Source organism: Esox lucius, chromosome 7 (genome assembly GCF_011004845.1).
Source record: "Esox lucius isolate fEsoLuc1 chromosome 7, fEsoLuc1.pri, whole genome shotgun sequence".
Lineage (NCBI taxonomy): Eukaryota > Metazoa > Chordata > Actinopteri > Esociformes > Esocidae > Esox > Esox lucius.
The window spans coordinates 25,858,268-25,876,413 of record NC_047575.1 but is presented as its reverse complement, the minus strand read 5'-3'; the positions used below and the strand labels follow the sequence as shown (position 1 = coordinate 25,876,413).

General features: G+C 41.2%; 1 protein-coding gene across 2 annotated transcripts in view; it reads left to right on the top strand.

Moving 5' to 3' along the window:
• fstl4 (follistatin-like 4) overlaps positions 1-18,146 on the top strand; it is a 176,973-nt gene that overhangs the window by 62,492 nt on the left and 96,335 nt on the right. For both annotated transcript variants that reach the window (XM_034293500.1, XM_034293499.1), the window contains exon 4: positions 5,538-5,780. In XM_034293500.1, the coding sequence (XP_034149391.1) occupies positions 5,538-5,780 (243 nt within the window). The remainder of the gene's footprint in view (positions 1-5,537; positions 5,781-18,146) is intronic.

Here is an 18,146-nt window from a genome sequence, read left to right as displayed (position 1 = left end):
TTTCCATTACCATACTTTATAATACAGCTTCATTCACTTTAACAACATGGACGATATATGGAGACCAGGCCTTTGGTAATCATTCAGCTACGCATGTCCAGATACTGTTGGTCTTCAAAGAGTATTTTGGTTTGAGTAGAACTATTATACTGTATGGCAGCACACTGGGATTGTGCACTGGATTTCCTGTTAAGTTGCATTAAAAAAGTCAAAACAGGTTATACTTTTTGAAGTGATACTGTATTTTGTGTACTTCTGGCAATGTTACACCTGAACCTTTACATACAGTATATATTTTGCTAGCTCTTTTATGTCTATACAAATGCCCTGTGGGGAAGCACAGGATGTTGAATAACCTATCAAGAAGAGGGAGGTCATGCAGTTAATGGGTAATGTGCAACACTTAATTGTGAAAAATGGTTTTGGTTAAAACTCATATTGAACATAATTATCCTTTGAATTTACTTGCTTTCAAACCACTGCTTATATACTATATACTGTCAAAATAAAACAGGGAGTTTAGTTTCATCCTATTGCGAGCAAAAAAAAACAATCACTGAATTTGATAGAAAGAATTGATTTGATGCTAATAATAATTATAATTTTTCTTTACTTTATAGGGTTAATTCCAAAACAACTTGTCTGTAAGCTCATATAGGTTGGGCACGTTATACTCTCCAGTCAATTCTTAGCTCCATTTGAATGAATGCAAACATTGGGGTTAATAGAGACAATGTCACAGAGAAGTTATGCACTACAGTGTCTCAACCAAGATCTGGCCTCTTGTCCATTGATATTCAAACACACAGAGTCTGTCACAAACACTTTGTCTGGCTGTGTCGTCCAGAGGGAGAGGAGGTTTGACACCATGTCTCTCAATGTGATTATGTTCATCTGATTTAAACCAAACAGAACAGTCTGGGAGATCAGTCAGCGTTAGGCGATGATCATATTATTTGTTTATTTATTGATGTTCTTTTGGGAGAGGGGCCTTATAGAATCCAATTCCTCATGTTAAAAACTACAATCTCCACAAAATGGGAACGCCAGCAATATATCCCCTCACCCCATAGCTGTTATGAGCCTTGTCCCGAGAAGGAAGTTACCCCACCTAAATAATGCAAACGTGACATTTTAACTTAAATTCATGAGGAGAGAGAGTGCGTGAGACAGTCATCTAATGAGGCAGGCAGCGGACAGCTTTGTTGTTCTGAAATGTGAAGCAGCAGCCAGGCATTATCAAACAGAGGCGGACTGAGAGCGGTGCTGCATGTAATGTAAATTAATTTCAAAAGCTGACTTCACTACACAATGAGAGTGCTATTTTGGAGCCTTTTTCCTCCTATTAAGAAATAAGACATACTAGTCTGCCAGGTTGCAATTATGCTATTCACAGATTTGTCTGTGGCCAAAACCTTCAATACTGTCGCTAGGCCCTCCTTCAAAATCTCAAAATATGAGTGTATCTGAGGTTATCTGATGGAATGAACCGCAGTACAGAAGTGACCATGGGCCACCATCAGTAGTTTATTACACTTCCACAGTGGGCAGAAAGGGATCCCCCCACCATCAGTAGTTTATTACACTTCCACAGTGGGCAGAAAGGGATCCCCCCACCATCAGTAGTTTATTACACTTCCACAGTAGGCAGAAAGGGAGCCCCCCTCCATCAGTAGTTTATTACACTTCCACAGTAGGCAGAAAGGGAGCCCCCCTCCATCAGTAGTTTATTACACTTCCACATTGGGCAGAAAGGGAGCCCCCCTCCATCAGTAGTTTATTACACTTCCACAGTAGGCAGAAAGGGAGCCCTCCACCATCAGTAGTTTATTACACTTCCACAGTGGCAGAAAGGGAGCCCCCCACCATCAGTAGTTCATTACACTTCCACAGTGGGCAGAAAGGGAGCCCCCCACCATCAGTAGTTTATTACACTTCCACAGTGGGCAGAAAGGGAGCCCCCCACCATCAGTAGTTTATTACACTTCCACAGTGGCAGAAAGGGAGCCCTCCACCATCAGTAGTTTATTACACTTCCACAGTAGGCAGAAAGGGAGCCCCCCTCCATCAGTAGTTTATTACACTTCCACATTGGGCAGAAAGGGAGCCCCCCTCCATCAGTAGTTTATTACACTTCCACAGTAGGCAGAAAGGGAGCCCTCCACCATCAGTAGTTTATTACACTTCCACAGTGGCAGAAAGGGAGCCCTCCACCATCAGTAGTTTATTACACTTCCACAGTGGGCAGAAAGGGAGCCCCCCTCCATCAGTAGTTTATTACACTTCCACAGTGGGCAGAAAGGGAGCCCTCCACCATCAGTAGTTCATTACACTTCCACAGTGGGCCCCACATCAGAGCACTGGCACTTTCTCTTTAATTAGTATAGTTTGGCAGGCCTCCCTCCATGTGTCCCTCAGCAATTCAGATGTGTTCTCAGTCCCATCTCTTCTTCGGTGATTTTGAAAATATTTTGATTGCTTTTTAAATGTTTGAGGGGTTTAATCAGACTTAGGATGTGGCCTCAGTTACAAATGAGGTGAGGTATTTTCTGGACAAAATACAGAGGGTGTCCTTTAGTGTTCTCCCTCCAGAACATGCTGACTTACTGAAGACAGTCTTCATTGCAGTGACATGATGACTCTGACCGGAGCCAAATTACAAGAGTGTTATTTATTAAAAGGATTAGTAAAGCAGAAGTCATGCCATAAGCGTTGGATTTCAGCTGTGTTTCTGTAACTTTAAATAAGGCTTAAAGAAACAGCACTATTAAAAAAAGCTATTCTTGTGGTTTTAAGGTGTTCCTCTACAACAGGACTTCCCAACCCTTTTTCAACTGAATGTTTAGCTGACTTGCTCGCATAAAACAATACAATAAGAAAACATATAAAGATTAAAAGTGGGAAGTTATAAATCTATAAGGTATAGGCTAAACATTGTGGTTAAGTTTAAGTGCTCAGTCATAGGCACGTGAGAAGAGAAATGTTTTTAACCTGGATTTTAAAATGTATACGTTTGGAGCACATCTTTGATCTTCTGGTAATTTATTCCAGTTTTGTACAGCATGAATGCTAAACGCAGCTTCTCCATGTTTTGTTTGGACTGAACGAAGATACAAGTGAATAGTGTTTGCACTAAAAGGGCTAAGTTGGTCTGAAGGCAACCTGATATTGCCATAATTCATCTAACATCCACAAGGTGGGACTACATTTGTGATATCTCCTTGAACTGAATAGCATTGAGAGGGATGTTTTTATAGCACGGCCTATCAACAATTAAATTATAATTAAAATAATAAATGTAATTACTCATAACGCCCATTGATTATGTATGTATTCCCCTAGGAAGCCCATGCGCCTCAATTCGGGACGCATCCCCTAGTTTGGGAATCCCTGCACAACATCTTTCCATTGTACTTCTTTGTATTATGCTCTAGTCTCATGAAAAGTGAATGACAGACAGAACAATGATGGACCCCAGTGACAATGTTCCACCAATTTCCTAAGTCTCCGATAATGAGACACAATGTCTGGATTTTTCCTAAGCCCATTGGAGCTCAGCTAGCGTGGACTAATAGATTGACAAATGGAATGACAATAAGGGAAGACTGAATGCAAGGAATGGAGATGTGAGGCCCTGCCGACGATGGCCAGACAGCGGGTACTGACTTGCACGAAGGATTGGATGAACTTGTAAGAGCCCATGTAAAACCATTGTGATGCAGCTTAGACAGAAAGGATTATCAATTGACACTTTAGCTCCTCAAGCTCTTCGCAACTAGAGCCTACATGGTCAATGGGAGTTTGAGAAGAATGGCTAACTGTACCAATCAACGTGCATGCCAGATTCTAAACACCAGAATCCTTTTCTGAGTTAGTTTATTGTGGCCTATTCTGCCAGGATAAGGAGAGACAGCGGGGACGAGGGACAGGGAGAGGTGGGAAAAAGAAAAACAACCAGTGGCATCGAATGATGCTAAGCATTTAATCTTCCATGCTTGGAGAATACAAACGGTCCAGTAATCTTCCCTGACCTTGACACTGACAACAAGGTCACCGGGGAGCTGGGGTATTTGCAGTCCCACTGATGATTTGCCGAGACATGCAGAACAATTAGTAAAGTGGATAAAAAGGCATCCTGTTGGGTGTACCTGTTCCCCTTTTTGGCTGGCACCTCACACTTCATTATGACAGAGAACACGTCAGTGTGGCCGAGCCAGGTCAGCCTGCTATGCTCTCTCTCTCTGTCTCTCACACTTTTGTGTGTGTGTGTGTGTGTGCGTGCACGGAATGTAGTCTCCTTTCTGTAATTAAATTACTTTTTTTCCTTTATCCTGGAGCCGTTCCTTTGCCATTCAGTATTCTGGGAGTTTGAATATGATTATATGCCAGGCATATACATTTGTGTTTATTTATACGCTTTGATTATAATAGTCGGAATGTCGATTATAATCAAGTCTTGAGATGATAAAAAAAAAATCATGAAAGAGACTATGTTATGTAAAGGCATAAAAAGAGGAGTGTATTTAAGTCGACATAAAAACTTTTTCTTATGCTGAGTGATACCAGTCAGAAACCCAGCACAGTAATTTACTGAAACATAATTTCTTACCTGCCTCAGATGCTTAATTTCTGCAGTTTAGAGGCCCTACTGCTCTCAGAAGGGTAACCATGCTGTTAACCGTGCTGGTTGCCCCACCCCAGCACCCTTCCCTTAGCTAATAACATATTGGTTGCAGAACTGATCTGTCTCCTCTCTCCCCTAGCCTGCGGATGAATTTCAGCTCCATTTCCCCTCCCCTCCAGCCTAGTGGCTAACTCCAGTTCCATGTCCCCTTGCTCACCTACTCTATCGGCTAACTCCAGCTCCATCCACTCTCTACCCTAGCCTTGTGGCTAACTCCAGCTCCATATCCCTCTCTCCCACAGCCATGCTCCTAACGCCAGCCCAGCATTCTCCCCACTTAGGCCCCATAAATCCCAGCTCAGATCTCGCCAGGAGTCATCCTGCCCAGGCCCTGGGGTCCAGCCAGATCCATCCAAGGTGAAGTTGCCTGCAGGGCTCAGCGGCTTTTGGCTTGCTTTAAGTGCAAATAGATAAAATCAGCAGGGAGTGCGAGTGTCACCATGGTTCGGGGTCCACAACTGACAGGTGCTGGGAGGGACGTGTGAGGAGGAGTACGGTGCCATCTTTGATCTCACAGCAAGTGTGTGTACATCTCATACCTTTGAAATATTATTTTCTTTTTCCATAAAAGGAGAATCCCAACATTAATTTTCTTTTTCACGACAGGCATTTTAAATTAATATTCTGTCCTAAAACCCAACCTAGCAAACTCCGACTCCTGTTTGTTTTAGCTGTGATAGCAGGCTGTTTAGTACTTGTTGTTTCTTAGAGTGTCCATTCAGGGAATTTACTAACCACACATTTTGTTTGCAGGCTAAACCATGCAATTCATTCTCTATTTCTTTCAGTCTCTCTCTTTCTCTCTCTGTCAGAGTTTCTTCCCACCTAAACCCTGTTTTCTTTCTCTTTCCAGTCCTCTCCGGGTCTGACGGGGGGCCATGCCGGAGGACTGACTGTGGGCGTGGCCGTCAGTGTGTGCTGCTGGAGGCAACAGGCCGGGCAGAGTGTGTGTGCCAGGAGAAGTGCCGGCCAACCTTTGTGCCAGTGTGCGGCTCTGACGGACGGTTCTATGAGAACCACTGTGAGGTGTACCGCACCGCCTGCGTGCAGAAGAGGAGGATCTACGTCGTGCACAGCAAGGACTGCTTCTTCAAAGGTAGACCTTTGACCCAACACTACGCCGCTGTTACTGTTTGGAAAGGTTGAAATTCTGATACCTAACTGTCCAATTGAAAAGAGTATCTTTTGTTTAATAAATCAAAGGAGCTCTAAAACTCAAAGCTGGGAAGCAGTCCAATCCACGCTGTGTGTACAAAAAATTAAAAATATGATGTCACCTGAGGACACGTAACTCTTTAAAATACAGACCATGACAAAAACAGTGCCAGATGGCTAGACTTTATTTTTCTAAGTAATTATTTATATCAATAATGATGGAGTCACACAAATATGGCATTAACAAATGAAAGAGGGAAATAAAAAAATATCCTGGCATAGTGTGCAGGTTTTTACTGGAAACCATAGGAATGTACAGATTTGTTATTGTTATTAAGGTTGTATTCAGCTTCCTTATTCTTATAATCTATAAACGGTCTATATCATTAAATAATTGAGACATTTTCCAAGTGCAACTTTATTTGTAGAGCGCTTTTCTCACATGGTGTGCATTTCGAAGCGCGTAAACAATAAATAGTAATACAACTTGAGTTCTAATAAACCACAAATGTAATGATGACATAGTAAAGAAATGAACAAACTGAACATTGTCAAATAAATCATTAATACTTTAATATTATAAGCCAAAAGGCGGGCTTGTACATGTCAGAAATGTGAATCTTTAATTTAAAGTATAACCTAAGTATCCCTGTACAGTATGTCAAACCAGCAACTTAAGTTTGCAAGCAGCTTCAGATCATTGCAAATTACCACAAATATCACAAATACTTAATCGATAATGATTGAAGTTCCAGTCCCTTCGCTCCTGAACAATGTTGCAATTCAGCAAGAAAAGGGCCTCCTTATTATCCAAAAAGCAGACCAACTACATCACTGCTTCGACCCCCTTGCCATCCAGAAGAAGCTACACGTCTGTAAAAAGACACCTTAATACTGTTCCAGTGTTATGCCTTTCTGTTTCATCGTCATTTACTTGATTACTGTTCAATGATACACAATATAGAATATTACAGGCAGTAGGGAGCCCCATTACTGAGATCTTCTCGCTATTTCTCCATTGACCCTGTTCACTGCTTTTGATGCATTATGTCTATGACTATATAGACCCACTCACTGTTTACATCCACCTGTGGTGAACAAATCATTTCCACTTAAAGACCAATAAACAGGCTACATTCAGTCGTGTCTACAAGAATGTGTACATGACTGTGGCTGAAGACATCTCCATTGTATTGTCCTCTTGTGGTTATTTCAAATGTTCCCTGGGACAGAAATATGTCAGAATGATTGTTCCCATGTAGCTATAAGTAGAAGAGATTGCATTGTTTGCATTGGTGCCATGCAAAAGTGGGTGAGACCAAGTTGTAGGGGAGCTTATGGGTGAACATGTGGAAATACACTGTCGTCTCACATTACGCACCGCCATGCCTGCTTAATCCAAATAAGGCAGGTGTACAATCTCCACATAAAACTCCATCACCGTTACACCACATGCCAGCGGGAACACAAAACGATCACATACGTTTTTAATGCCGTAATGTTTGTGGATTCCCTCAATGAGAGCTAATGTCAAATGTTCAAGATACTTTTTGAGTATAGACTCAGAGCTACAGAATATTACACTTTGGTTGGATGACACGTGGGAAAGTAATGCTGCTTTGAAAGTTTATGAACTTGTCATCTGACTAAGAAAACAATTACAAGAAAAGAAAACTCTTTAATGCTTTGCTGAGATTTTTGAAAATCAAAATGAGTCCTCTGTTTACGCTCGTTCAGCATCCTTCACACTCTCTTAAGTCTTAGTCGCACTAAACCCGTCCCTAGGCTTGGTCCTGCTGGGGCATGAAGCCTGGTAACAGGATGGGATCATTTGTAATTTTGGGAGGCATGACTCTAATGTGAGATGGGATAGATGGGAGATATCCTTATTATTCACAACCACAGAGTCATCAACCTGGCTGCCTGTAATGTTAGCATTTCATTTTAAACATAACACTAACATTAACCACACCGTTAAATCGCAATGTGCAACTCATCACTTTTTACCAGTGGAAGAGCCAAACTGTGTTGCGATCGTATTTGGTTCTGCTATGTGAAATTCCATTAGTCAGTAGGCCTATATGGATGTGAGACATTCGCCAATAGATTGAGCTGTGGTGTTAACACTTCGTATTGGGATAGCCTCCCTAACAACCATGACACACATCTACCACATTTTTAAAGGTAGTCTTCTTAATCTTCCCAGTAGGGCCATTAACTTCCAGCTCATTCATCTGCTAAACTTGCTGGAAAGTAGGGCGTATTCTCATAGGTCACTGGCAAAGTTTTTACTGCAACTTCCTACCTCCGTTTGTAGCCACGTCTAGCAGTACTGTCATTCTCTGAAGTTAATTAGCAAAAACTTTACTTAGTAAAGACCCTCCCACAAGGCCAACTTCGATGGACGGTGTTCCATATGTACATCCGTAGTGCGCAATGACCTGGGGACACGGGCTCACGGTTACTAAGCCACCAACGGTAGAGGGGCGCCATGGGGAGAAGCGTTGGCACGGGATGTGAATGACTTCTTCCCCGAATCCCAGAGGCAGAGGCTCTGGCCAGAACGGTCTCTCTCCAGAATGTTTCCCTGACACGGCATGTGTGTTTTCTTGGACTGCGCCACTGCGGACATTGCCTTCAGAACCTATTGTTGGTAATGGGCGTTTTGGAGTAGATAAAATGTAGGCTGCAAATTTCTGTATAGTTATCGAGTTCCCTTTCATGAATTTAGTGTTCATTTTATATCATTTATTTCAAATGTATCTGGAAAAACTGTCAAGACGTATTTATATGTCAATGTGTTAAATAAATGTGATGTGTGCTATAAACTACTGTGTTCCTGCACCACAATAAACTCTGACTCTATGTTGAAAGGAGAACATTTTTTATGTAGCATTATTACCTGAAATAGTCCTAACCGCCACCACAGTCTTCGACTAATCAGTACCAAAACACACCGAAATCGACTGTTCATTTAAACCACAAAAAGATTCACCAACAGATTGAACACTTTTGCTTGTTTCCATCAAATTAAAACTAAAACCAGCTGTCTGCCAAGAACAATAATAAATAGCTGAGTATTACAGACAGAATCTGACCTTTTTTTCTACAGAAATCTGTACAAAACCCACATGCAACATTTCAGTGGCTTTTTTTAAAGATTAAACAAAGGTTGAGGTTCAGGAAATATTTCACCACCATATTCCAGTGTTTCCCTTCACTAAGAAATACTCCTTCAACCATTTTTTCAACAGATAGTTTTGATGCAGCCTGCCATTCACTCAATAGTATTGATGTGAGTCTTTTGGCTGTTTGCTTATGGCCTTTGACAAGATAGAGATATGATTGTGCAGGGCTCTCTCTCTCTCAATGCCTGTGGAATCCTTTATCAGGCTCTCGTTCTTTTCTCTTGTGACCTTACACGAGTATTGCAACAAAGACTGATGGGAATACAATAAATCACTGGCTTACAATAAATATCCTGTCTCCCTTAACATCCAGATGGCATACTATATGTTAAAATGATGATTATTATCATAATTATTATTATGTGCACACCACACACAGACTGAGCCATTAGAGAATTAAAAGATAAGTGTCAAGCCCAGAGCTCAGCTCCTATGCTTGTTTTGAAATGAATGGAGACCAGAAAACAACTTTGCCTTCACCCCTGAATAATATTGAAGTACTTCCCAGGTCAGGCCCATTTCCTGACCCCCTTTGATTCCAACAACACTTGCTGAAACGCCCCAAACAATGTGGAAAGAACCAAACATGGCTGATTATTTGAATAGCTTTCATCTCCTGCTAAGGGACGGCCGGAGCTCAACAAAGCCCAGCCTGTTCTGCAGCAGCCTGTTCTGCAGCAGCCTGTTCTGCAGCAGCCTGTTCGGCAGCAGCCTGCAGCACAGCGGGAGGTCCATGAAGCTGCCAGGCTGACTGTACGTCCACTTCATCTCATTCAGCCAGCCCAACGGGACGCCTTTCCAACTTCCTACGCCGGGCAGGTGACATTACCGTTCACAAGAAGTAGTGGCATCCCAAATGGCAACCTCCTCCGTATAGGGTCCACTTCTTCTTACCTGATCACCACAGGCCATGGAGGGTTCAATTTGCAGTTTTGCCTCAGACAGAGCCTGTAGATGGCATTTACAAATGACTCACCAAGAGCAGGCAGAGTTTAGAGATATGCAACCGTGGCGCCATAGCGAGTCTCAGCCATATCTGATAATGATCAATTGGACACGTCACGCAATAAACAAGATGGACTGGTAACTTATCCCCATCTGCTTCTTTCAGAGCCCGGGTTTTTGGTATTCGATAGCTCTCAGATTGTGACGCTTGTTTTTATGTCTGGGCTGTGGTTATTGCATTAGCTATCAAAGCTCCTTTTTATTCTTCCCTGTGTCCACGGTTCGGACACTTCTTGCAGACATCCTCAGATGGCTTTAAAAAAAAGTTTTTGTTGAGAAGCAATTCTGAGGTGTAAATACAACAAAGGACAAACACTGATGCCGTACAAAGTATATTTACTGTAACATTCCCCTCACATGTATCGTGAAATTAGAATAAAAAAAGTAAATATTGGAAAGGTAGCAAAAAAGAATGACATCAAGCATCAGGTAAAGAGAACACGACTTTCTCGCAGATTAATGAAACCGAACAGTGCCTCAGGCATGACCAGGACAAGAATTTATGCTATTCCACTTTTAACACCAATGGGCACTCCTGAGATCACCAGCGTTTGGAACTAAGGCTGCTGTAGTATTTTTTTTTTTTTTAAGCCCTTCTATATAATAATTATTTGCTCACTCGCCATACTTTTCCAAAGATGTAATCTGTGTTTCATCTTTGTTGGCCTAAATATTGAATACTATGCAGTATATATAGTATAAAAAAATAAATAATAACTTGGTCTGATATTCAAAATGAATGCTGAAACCCACTCATGAAAAGGACCACCTATTGAAATGCCCTTAAAGAGGGTATTAAATTAGATTGAAGGGAGACTATAGAGGTTGAATCTCTGGTTGTTAGCTAGTCTTTGGCCTCTTGTGTCAGAGGGCATTAACTCTAATTAGGTCCATCTGCAAGCCTATTGTAACCACTGTCAGAAACGTTTTCACATTTGTATTTATTATAGTCATGTATTTGATTGTCTTATCCAGAGCAACTCATAGTTACTAGCTTATTATGAGAATAAATCACTTAATTTACAAACGCAAATCTGAACTATACTCTTGTTTGTCATTTTTGGCATATTTTCACTGTGATACTGGACTAAAGTTAGCTCAAATGTGTTATATCTCTATAAAGAAAACTAAGACATAGATTGCAGTTTATCTTGGCACCAAAACTACTTTCTGTGTGAGGAGCCATCAACATAAAACCTTTTAACACAAAACAGCCCTCCAAGAAGAGTTGCACTAAACACTGAATAGGGGGCGATTTGGAACATCGCCAGTGTCATTCACTACCCAGTCTAAATGATGTGGCTGGCAAACAATTGAGCTGAACCGTGCCACTGATGTTTTAAAGTTGTGTGGGACCCTGTTTAACTGCCTGAGAAACTTTGATTTCCACCAGTTATTCATCAGGGCCGGTCTGTTAAGTGTTTCGCCAGCCAGGTGGGATGTGGCCATGCCCCAGGCCTCCCTTGATAGCACTTTATTTGTTACGGTTTTGTTATTAACGAGCCTTGCAGCAATCCCCATCCTTCTCAGGTCTCTCCTGAACCCCTTCTGTCCCCCAGTGCCCCCTCGTCCTCATGGTCACGTGTCCACCTCATTAACTTGATTTCTCCCCATAGATTCATTACACGAAAGCAGCATTTGCTGTGTGAAAATGGATGCCCTGTCCCAGATAGAAATGTCCCCAGTTCCTCAGTTATTCCCCTGCTTCATAAACATCATTCTCCCCTATGAAAATAGAAAGAACTTCAGGCTGCTCTGCATGTTGGTGAGCTGGTTAAAATGCAGGAGTCTACACTATAGTGTGTCTATACTGTATGTATGAAAGCATAAGGAGGCAGGCTCCTTGAATTAATGTAGCTAGAGTCCAACCATGGATTTCCAGGGCAAGATTGTTTATTCACAAATACATGTACCTGGAGGAAAAACTAGACAATAGCAATCAATAGTATTCTCCTACCAAACTATGTATTTTCTACTGATTGTTGTATACGCAAAATTACATCAGAATTGTCCTTATTGTCTTTAACATTATTAATATATACAGTATATGGAATATCTACTGTATGTTTCATGGGACAAGGGTTTCAAATGCACAGTTACTGGAAAGTGTGCTGTGGTGAAAAAGATGAGCTCTTTTTATATCTTCCAGGTCATCAAGACCACAAGGGATAACACAGTTATCACATATTTTCCAAAGCTGGACAATAATTAATATTGAACTACTGTGGCTAAATCTAGGCAAAGGACAATGTATGAATTACATGTGACTGGAATGAAGGAACATAACACACATCCGTCCACGTGTATAATGAGTGACGTGGTGTATGGTTACAAAGGGAGAGCGTGTGATTAAACTCAAGCAACAGTACACACACACACACCTGAGTGATTGTGTGTAACGGGTAATTTAATGTGCACTGTGGGAGTGTAGTAAAGGCATCCTAATACTTTAAAGCTTGACTTCTAAGGCAACCTTTGACCTTCACCTCTGGTCCCAGTAAAGATATCCTAATGTCATCTCTGAAGATGGAGAACAGAAAGCACGTCCCTGTATACTACCTGTGATTGTGTCTCTAAACGGGTGGGCATCACCATTGAAGTAACCAGATATTTTGGTGGTGTGACTTGTGACTTCGTCCTTCCTGATCATCCGGTTAGTGGCCTCTAGATGCCTCTAACCTTCACCATGGTGCCAACAATCCCTACTTGGGAGCACTGGAACTAACATTTTGTGGACAAAGCAATTGTAACATTACTTGCATTATTTTTATTTTTTCAACAATTCATCAAACAATTCACTAAATATATATTAGATCCTCTGTGGTGTCAGTTGTGTGGAGATGCTCCTCTTCCCTGCTGCTCCTTTCATAATTCAAAGCTACACACCACTGTGCCCTTCCCCAGTTACCTGATGGATCTATTGTTCTATGGTTACAAGTTTTGTTGTAACGTATCGATCAGGGAAGTTTTCCTAACATTAACATTCACGCCCCTCCCAGTGGCTCTGAGGCAATCATTCCACACACTTTTCCCCACCAGACCTGCCAGCAACCCAGATAGTACTGTTTCTTTACACTGCACCCCAAATAACACTGTTTCTTTACACTGCACCCCAAACAACACTGTGTTTCTTTACACTGCACCCCAAATAACACTGTGTTTCTTTACACTGCACCCCAAATAGCACTGTGAGGCCTTTACACTGGAGCCCTATGGGCTAGTTGAGCACTATGCAAAGAATAGGGTGCCATTTTGGAGGCATGCCTGGCATCTTCCTTGCGCAAGCTGCCACTGTTACCCCTCATGCCAAGACCCTAGAGCTCTCAAGCCCTCCTCCTGGTTCTCTCTCTCTCTCCCTCTCCCTTGTAGACCGGTCCATCCTTGTCTGTCAATCTAGACTTGCTCTCACAATCATTATGAAATACAAGATAATCCCGTTTGAAAAGAGAGTGTGCTGTGTATTCATGGTTTGAGTCTTTGACATGCTTGTCACCACACTGGTATTGCACATCCACACTGTGTTTTCATTCATTGCAGCTCAGCAGCACAGCACAGGCCGGCTGAGTTTGGCTTTCTGTTGCCTGTTGGCCTTTGTGTGTCAGAGCTGTAATGGACGTTTGAGATATGTATAAATACATTGCTTTGAATTTAATAACTTTCAGCGTGATTAATACCAATGCCTTCCTGTTTCTGTCCCTAGGATCAGGCATATATTTCCATGTTATTGTCTGTCCACTGGGGGCAACGTGAGCACCTTTTGACTGTGGGATGCTTGAGGCTAGCCACGGCATCTCTCTCTTTCTTTCTCTCTCTTACTTTGACTCTTGTGTGCGTGTCTCGGTCTTTAAGCCACAGAGACATTATGCTCTCCAACTGGTAGAATTATAATGTACATGCATCTAATCTCTTCAGTCTGTTCATCTCTATGCATCTTGTCCATAGCTTTTTGTTATGCACTTCTTTAAAAGTGGTTTTGCCCGTCTGTCTGGGATGTATCGCCAGTTGGTAAGCGTAACTTTGAACGTTCCCAGAACCTTCTTTTGAAGAACAACTGAATATTGGAACATCTGAAAAGATGTAGGTAGGCTGTTTCTGTGAATGGAGGTGGAAGGTTTCAGAGAATGGATGTCCTGAGTGAGGTGTAGTTTATTCTGGTCATAGCAGATATTGGGCTGTCATATCTTCTATATATAATTTAATATATATATTTATTTTTTATTTTTTATATGATATATTGTAAAGGTGATATGATAAGGCATAGACATGAGTAATATGTAAAATTGCATTATGTGACATATATGGCATGAATTTAAAAATTAAGCTCTTTTTTATGGGGCTTGTTGGGCTATGTAACATTAACAAGGTCTGGACTGCGCAAATATGTATTGTTGAACAGAAGTAGATGTGCGTGCGGTAATTTGACTTTAGATCGCCCCCTAGTGAGTAAGTACAGTACGTCATATGGGATTCAATTATCGACATCAACTCAGAACATCCAGTTTAGCCTCTTCACCTGACAGGCAAATTGCTACTAAGCAGATATTGTAAGTTACTGTGTATATATAAAACCCGAAAAATTTGTCGCTCACAAATACCTTGGTTTAAAAAAATCCAGCCTTCATACTTGCCAGCAGGCACGCCAGCTGCAACAGCTTGACCCGCTAGCTAGGATGACTTCAATGAAAGCTTGAAGCGGCTGAGATTGGGAACACCTGGGCTAGGTAAATCCAACTTAATCTAAGTGCTAAGGGAATAGTAGTAGCCTGTGTATTCATAAAAAGGGATCAATAGGCTGCATAGCTGTTGTGCTCAAGTTAATGTACAGTTTTGCTCAAAGGTTTGCATACTCTTGGAGAATTGTTAATATATGTACCATTTGTAAACAAAACATGAGTGAGCAGGCAAAACCCATGTCTTTCATTTCTTATGGGATTTATATTCAACTGTAGGTCATAACAGAATGGCACAATCATAAAACAAAACATGGCAACAAAGAACAAAATCAACTGACCCCCTGTTCAAAAGTATGCATACCCTTAGTTCTTAATACTGTGTATAGTATGCAGTCTTTTGTAACAGTTGTCTATGAGGCCCCGAATTATTGCAGGCGGTATAGCTGCCCATTCATCTAGGCAAAATACATCCAGGTCATGCAAAGTCTTTGGTCATCTTGCATGAACTGCATGTTTGAGGTCTCCCCAGAAAGGGTAGATAATATTAAGGTCAGGAGACTGTGATGGCCACTCCAGAACCTTCACTTTTTTCTGCTGTAACCACTGGAGGGTCAACTTGGCCTTGTGCTTAGGGTCATTGTCGTGCTGAAAAGTCTAAGAGCGCAGCTTTCGTGCAGAAGAATGCAAGTTGTCTGCCAGTATTTTTTATTAACATGCTGCATTCATCTTGCCATCAATTTTCTCAAGGTGTTGTCAGGCATATTGTAATCAGGCATTTTGTGGCATTAGCGCAGTAAAGGCTCCTTTCTGGCGACTCGACCATGCAGCAAATGTTTGTTCAAGTATCATTGTATTGTGCTCCTTGAAATACACTCTGCTCCTTTTCCAGAGCAGCCTGTATTTCTCCTGAGGTTACCTGTGGGTTTTCCTTTGTATCCCCCACAATTCTTCTGGCAGTCTTTCTTGGTCTACCTGACATTGGTTTGGTATCAAGAGATCCCTGAATTTTCCACTTCTTAATAAGTGATTGAAGAGAACTGACTGGCATTTGCAAGGCTTTGGATATCTTTTTATATCCTTTTCCATCTTTATAAAGTTCCATTACCTTGTTACGCAGGTCTTTTGACAGTTCTATTCTGCTCCCCATGGCTAGCCTGCTCAGGGCATCCATGTGAGAGTTAACAAACTCATTGACTATTTATTCACAGACACTAATTGCAATTTAAAGAGACACAGGTGTGGGAAATGTAAAATTTAATTGCCATTTTCACATGTGTGTGTCACCTTGTGTGTCTGTAACAAGGCCAGACATTCAAGGGTATGTAAACTTCTGATTATTGCCATTTGGATGATTTCTGGTATCATTATGATTTAAAGAGCCAAACCACTATGTGATAATAAACGGCTTCATATGATCACTATCCTTAAATAGGATAGTGATCATACGGTCATATTTTCAAAATGAGTGCCAATATTTCACAATTTCTGCCAAGGTATGCACACTTATGAGAACAACTGTACATGTATCATATATACTGGCCATTCCTGACTATTCTTACCACAAAACACCACCTCGAAACTGTAAATATTGGCTTTGCTCTACCAAACAAAGCAGTAATTGCTCATATGGTGTTAAAATAGTGAATGTGATTTGTGGTGTATTAAATAATCATGTGGATAAGTTTCTTGCATCTATTTTATATTTGGGGGGGGGGGGGGGGGGGGGGGGTCAAAATATTGGGGGATCGTATAAGCAGTGATTGCGAAATGTTACTGTGAATTACTGTAAAGAAGGTATTACATTTATTTATTCTTTCTCTTTAGTGTATGTATAGAGAAACTACATTTAGCAGCACCAATACACCACATGGTAGATCTGAGTAAGAGTAAATGCATTGAAAGGTTATTCTCATTCTGACTGAACATTTAGCTGGTACAAACGTATGCTCTCATTGCTCATGAGTTACTAATTTTGAAACCTACATCAATCTATCCTGTATAAGAGTTTCCATTTCTACCAGTTATATTTTCTTAACCAAATATTCCCAGATTATAAATATTTTTTTTATTAACATACCGGTGGTGTTGTTTATTGTTAATTGATTTCATGCTTAAGTCCTTGAGTTCCCATAATTATTCATTTGTCAACATTATTTTGTAGAGGGAACACTCTGCCTCTAATAGGGTAATAGCACTCCCCACACTCCCTCATTCTGACCAGTAGGTGATGAGTAGAGGTGACCAGGCCCCAGCTGTTATCTCATTGGTTTCTTTGTGAGAACATCCCCATTATATTTATATATATATATATATAGTATATATATATATATATATATATATATATATATATATATATATATATATATATATATATATATATATAGTGACAAAAACAACCAATTGCCGTTGATGGACAGAACTCACATGAGGGATGTTTGTATGTATCTTTGCCCATCTCGGAGCGTAGTCTAATTACTCTCTATAGGACAGATGGCTAGTTGCTGAGTGCTACTGCACGGGTCAGTGATGATCCTTTATGCAAGCTTCTTTGCCCTGGTGTCATGTTGAACCCCAGCAGAGGGCAGGTGGCAGCCGATGACCCTTCCCTTGGACCGTACAATGCACTGCAGTTTGCCTCTCCAGTGGGCAGAAGCAGACCCAGACCCAATGCACTGCAGTTTGCCTCTCCAGTGGGCAGAAGCAGACCCAGACCCAATGCACTGCAGTTTGCCCCTGCAGTGGGCAGAAGCAGACCCAGACCCAATGCACTGCAGTTTGACCCTGCTGTGGGCAGAAGCAGACCCAGATTCAATGCACTGCAATTTGCCCCTGCAGTGGGCAGAAGCAGACCTGGGCCAGACGGTGATGGAGTGGAATGTATGACTGATACGTTAAGCTGAATCAGGATTGACTGAAATACTTCAAAGTTTTCAGATATCTTCTCCGCTTACCTGGTAGAAGTATATCAAAAGTACATAATTTAAATCTAGAATGCCTTATTTGTTTGAAATACAGGCAGCAGCAAGGCTACAGATTCTCTTTTGATAGATGTGCAGGGAATGATACGCTAATGAAGCATAATTTTGGATTTTATATTAAAACACATTTTCTAAGCCCCCCCTAGAGTTATAATTGTATATTTTTTCTAGGTTTGCTGCAGTACTTTCTTTTAAACAATAAGGACCTGGGGAAATGTTCCAGGGAAGAGAAGGGAATAATGAGCTCAACTGAGTGCAAAAGTAATAATAATGATGTTTACTATTATGACACAAAAGGTTGTAGACCAATGAATACAGCATTACTATTGATTACGTGAACTAGCTCAGTAGCTCAGTTTGACTGTCATACATTCTGCCAAATAATAACAGTGATTAAAAAAGAAAAAGTTTGTCTTGCACATGGCCAAATGCATGTCCTGCACAATCTGGGACATGTGCTCAA